General features: G+C 30.5%; 1 protein-coding gene across 1 annotated transcript in view; it reads right to left on the minus strand.

Annotated features, from left to right (window-relative positions):
- The window catches only part of LOC106470841 (histone H2A.V-like), a 7,231-nt gene extending 2,989 nt beyond the window's left edge, over positions 1-4,242 (minus strand). The window contains exons 1-3 of the mRNA XM_013931415.2: positions 4,173-4,242; positions 3,971-4,048; positions 879-992 (exon numbers count right to left, since the gene is read on the minus strand). Coding sequence (XP_013786869.1) covers positions 879-992; positions 3,971-4,048; positions 4,173-4,175 — 195 coding nt within the window. The 5' untranslated portion in view covers positions 4,176-4,242. The remainder of the gene's footprint in view (positions 1-878; positions 993-3,970; positions 4,049-4,172) is intronic.
- Between the last annotated feature and the right edge of the window lie 420 nt (positions 4,243-4,662).

Below are 4,662 nucleotides of genomic sequence, written 5' to 3' on the forward strand. Positions count from 1 at the left end.
TATTCTAACTTGTCAATATCTGTAATTTGAGTTCCTAATTCATATGAAACTATAGACTTAGCATTTTGACATCACAAACATCTAATTTGAACCTGTGATGCATTCAACATACCACGTGACACACAAAAATCGATGTTTAACTGTAATATTTACTTCTAAGTTAAGAAATTGAGTAAGGTATAATACTAAAATTTGAATTATAATCTACAGTATGATACCAAAGTTATTGATATAAATTAATGAAATAGTAATTCAATAAAATTTTGAATGCAAGTCAACAAATGCGATGACATGGTCTTTCAACCATGACCTGCTGGAAAGGGTTAATGTTCTAGCATAGCTATCCCATATAACTGCTAACCAGTTGGAGGACAACCAATCAGTAGCATTCACCACTTATGTAGCTACTCTTAACGAAATGGCAGGATTGACTGTCAATTAAAATGCACCTACTGTTGAGGAGCCTGTTCAGCTGCACATCATGGTCTAAACCTTGAACATTCTGGTCTGCACGGGGGGGTAGCACGAGTGATTAGGATAGTCAATAATGCAAAATGAAGTGCTTTAATATATTTTCTTATTAATGAAAACAAGTAACCACTACAAAACATAGTATTTTAATGTGTATCCATGTGTTATACCGTATCGCTTATCTTTCACTCATTTAAGAGGGGAAGCATACGAGAAACCATGTTTATTAAGGGAGGGGGATGATAAAAGTTTGGGAAATGCTGGTCTAGAGAACACTTAATAATTTTTGTAAAAACAGTTTTACACAATTTCTTTTATTTTCTAGTATTTGAAAAAGTTACCTCTTCACTTTAAAAATGAGATCACTTGACAAACTTGTGAAATACTTAAAATGAAAATTTACTAACCTCAGCAGTCAAATACTCTAAAATAGCAGCACTATAAACAGCTGCTGTAGCACCCACTCGACCATGACTAGTTGTCCTGCTTTTCAGATGACGATGAATTCTCCCAACAGGAAACTAAAACACAACATTATCATATTTAACTATATAAAAAGATGACAGAAATTAAATGTTGCTAATACTTTTAAGGTTTGAATAAGACAAAAAAGCCAGTTTCACAAGAAATGATTAGCAATAAAGCTAGAGTAATAAAATTCTTAGGACAAAATGCTATAATCTTCTACGTAGACAAATGAAAATCAGTAAGACTGGAAGTTATAAAATTAGTTAAAAAACAACAACATTAAAATAATGTTAATTAAGTACTGCTAATACATGTAGCTGATCTGTAAGTGATCAATTTCCTATTCAAATATCAAATAACTAGGCTAAAATACCAACACCTTTATTCTCCTGAAGAATAGTCAACTATTCAAAAGCGCTCAAGTTTTGGAAATATAGTAACACCAACACTTTAGGCAAAGTTTAGGACAACACAAAAGACAACCAGATGTGAACAAAGCTGTGTATAATCACAATAGTATTTACTATCAGAAATTGAATGAAGTTCAAGATTAGATAACAGAGATGTATAAATAAAATATCACTATGGTAATAATGGACTAAAAAATTAAAGTTCAATTAACGTGTGTTGAGTCTACTAGTTAGAAAATGAAAAGTTTCAATTTTTACTGGAGTGTAATAGTATTTTACACTACTACGTTACAAGTGGTACTTTATGTCAACTAAGGACAATGTAATGTATGGCTAATGCTTAACTATTTAAAAAAATACACATTTGAGTTGCAACTGAATACTATGCTTCATTTAATAAATAAATGTGAAACAATCTGTGTATTACAGCATGATGGTGTGACTAAAAATGATCCATTTTTATTAAGAAAATGTGGTTAAGCAACCAAAATTTACATTACACAGCTTTCGAGGATCAATACAAGCAAAGATGAATGAAGATTGGCCCATCTAACAGATGTGAATATGAGAGAAGAATGCCTAAAACAACTGAAAATAAAATTCAGAAAACGAGTATTCAAAATATTGTACAGAATACATTAAGACACCCAAAACTTTTATCACTTAAAAAGATGCATAAATAAAATTTACCACATGCTGTATTAAAAAATGAAGTAAAGTCTGAACTAAACACAGGAGTTTATGAACCAATAAGATCAGTAGTTCATAAGACCAATATTGTGGTACGGGATGCTACCATACATTCCTACTTCCCAAGTTAATATGCAACTTTTTCAACATGCCCATTTTCTTTATGTTCTGTTTAAACATAGACAATTTCTCAAGTAAACACTTCACGCTTCAGCTGTCAATGGAACCAGGTTTATTAATTGGTCCTTAAACACATTTTTTTATAGGAAAGATGGCTGAGATTTCACTTGTGATGGCTCAGAACAAACAGCAGTCTTTTCTGTCAGGAAATCATGTAATTGCCCAGGATTTCCGTGCCCGTGTTCATAAGTAGATTAATGTCATGTGGGTGAAGTGCATATAAATATAAAGCAAGTGCACTGAAGTTAAAATTTCAGATGAAACATGATAAACAATTAGGATTGTATCCAGAATGTAAAAAATTTTTCTATACATTTATAAATCTTGAAAGCAATGACACAGTGCACCAAAGGTGCAATTACTACATCAAATCTGAATAATCTTTCTTCACGTTTAACTAAATTTACTCAATTAGATATGGAAAGTATTGCTAACAAAATACAGATTATTGCATATACTTCAAAAGAACTGAAATAGAGGGAAGGCAACTAGTCATCACCACCACCACCAACTCTTGGGCTACTCATTTACCAATGAATAATGGGACTGACCATCACATTATAATGTTCCCCATGGTTGAAAGGGCAAGCATGTTTGGTGGGATGAGGATTTGATTTCGCAACCCTCAGAGTGCAAGTCAAATGCCCTAACCATCTGACCATGCCAGGCCAGAAAGAGTGTGACATTTTAAAGGTGAAATTAACTGACTTCTACCAACACATTAAACGTAATGAGAAGAGAAATGTAAATACATTTGTATCTGTAACAAATTACAAAGCAGACTGAACAAAATACCAAGTGAAGGAAACAGATAAAATCTAATAATTCTGAAACACCCGCACACAACACAGAGGCATCGTCAGCTGTACATACTTTGAAAGCTGACCGATTTACTGTTATAATACCTGCTATAAACAAGTTAATATTTTAAGATTGGTTCATAATAGTTCATTGAAGAATTATATTCTTAGGGAAAAAAAAAAGTGATAATTAGTATAATGAGACAAACAACAACTAAAAATGAGAGACCATAAATAATCCAATGTATCATTTGCCTTTACATCAGAAGTACACCTCTTGAAATTCACACAATCTACCAATGTGGTCTGTAATAAAATTAAGGCAAAAAAAAAGCTCATTTCAAACTACAATATCAACACAATTTCATTATTAAAATTGAAAATGTTCACATAAAAGTTGAGAAGCAATTACTATATTACATAACATCTCTACAAACAATTCTGACAGTAAATTAAAGCCTGTTGTCTTTATTTTGATTATCCTTTAATATTAATAACAATATTCTGATACAAAACAGTAAATCTTATATTACGCAATTTGCACATTTATTTATGTAATATTAATAAAGTAGTTTTAACCCATAATTTACTGATTTCAGCATTAGAATCTATGATTGAGTCTTAATTATTTGTTACCTAATGTCCCAAGAAATATAAAAACATACATTTTGCATTATTGTGTCTAAGTTAACACTTTATTTTTGTAATTAATGTTTAGTGTCTTAAAAAATTCTCAAAAATTAAAATTACTAAGCCCAAGCCATTATGATTATTAATCCAACATTAAAAACTTTTATGTTTAAAATACTAAACTACTATGCGTTACTCACAGTACGAGTATAATACTTGTATTAGTAATAATAGTAAGTTTAGAAGTTACAGTTAAAAAAAACGATTAAATTATAGTAACAGTAAAATAGTTAAACTAAAATTAGCCATACAAAGTAATACCTGTAATCCAGCTCTCGCCGATCGTGATACAGCTTTAGCTTTTGATTTACCTGAATCTTTCCCTGCTTTTCCACCTGCCTGGATAAAAAAAACAAAAAAAACGTTTTATCATAATAAAGATGAACAACCAATATTTAAGGTACTAGTCATATTCGTAATGATTAATTTTAAAACTTTGCAAATAGGAGCAAACCAAGCTTACCATCTTTCAAATCACACACTCCTTTGTCAAGAGACGCGCGAAAATTTGTTGCTTACTTATACAAAATTTGTCACGTGGTATCAACGGACCTGTCAGATATTACAATATCTAACTACTAGCGCCTTTTACGATCTAACAACTTTGCTAAAAATTCGAAGACAAGAAAAAAGAGAGAGAAAACAAACACATAACAAGCAATAAATTAATTTGCTAAGTTATTTTATGTAAATATTTCTTGCAAGTGCATCGTCATATTTTTATAACATTTAAAATAATACTAAATATTATTTAAAATAAAAAAAAACATTTGAAAATTAAATACACAACTGTCTTTTCAAAAAAAAAAAAATAAACATGTACCTTACTTTTTCGGAATTCGTAGACGTCAGTCAATTTCAAAACACAAAAACACAAGTCTCATAAAAGCATCAAAGACTCAAATTGTACCAATGAAATGAAAACAGTTTAACAAACACAAGAAAGATGTCAT

This window comes from Limulus polyphemus, unplaced genomic scaffold, assembly GCF_000517525.1.
Source record: "Limulus polyphemus unplaced genomic scaffold, Limulus_polyphemus-2.1.2 Scaffold107, whole genome shotgun sequence".
NCBI classification, from domain to species: Eukaryota; Metazoa; Arthropoda; class Merostomata; order Xiphosura; family Limulidae; genus Limulus; species Limulus polyphemus.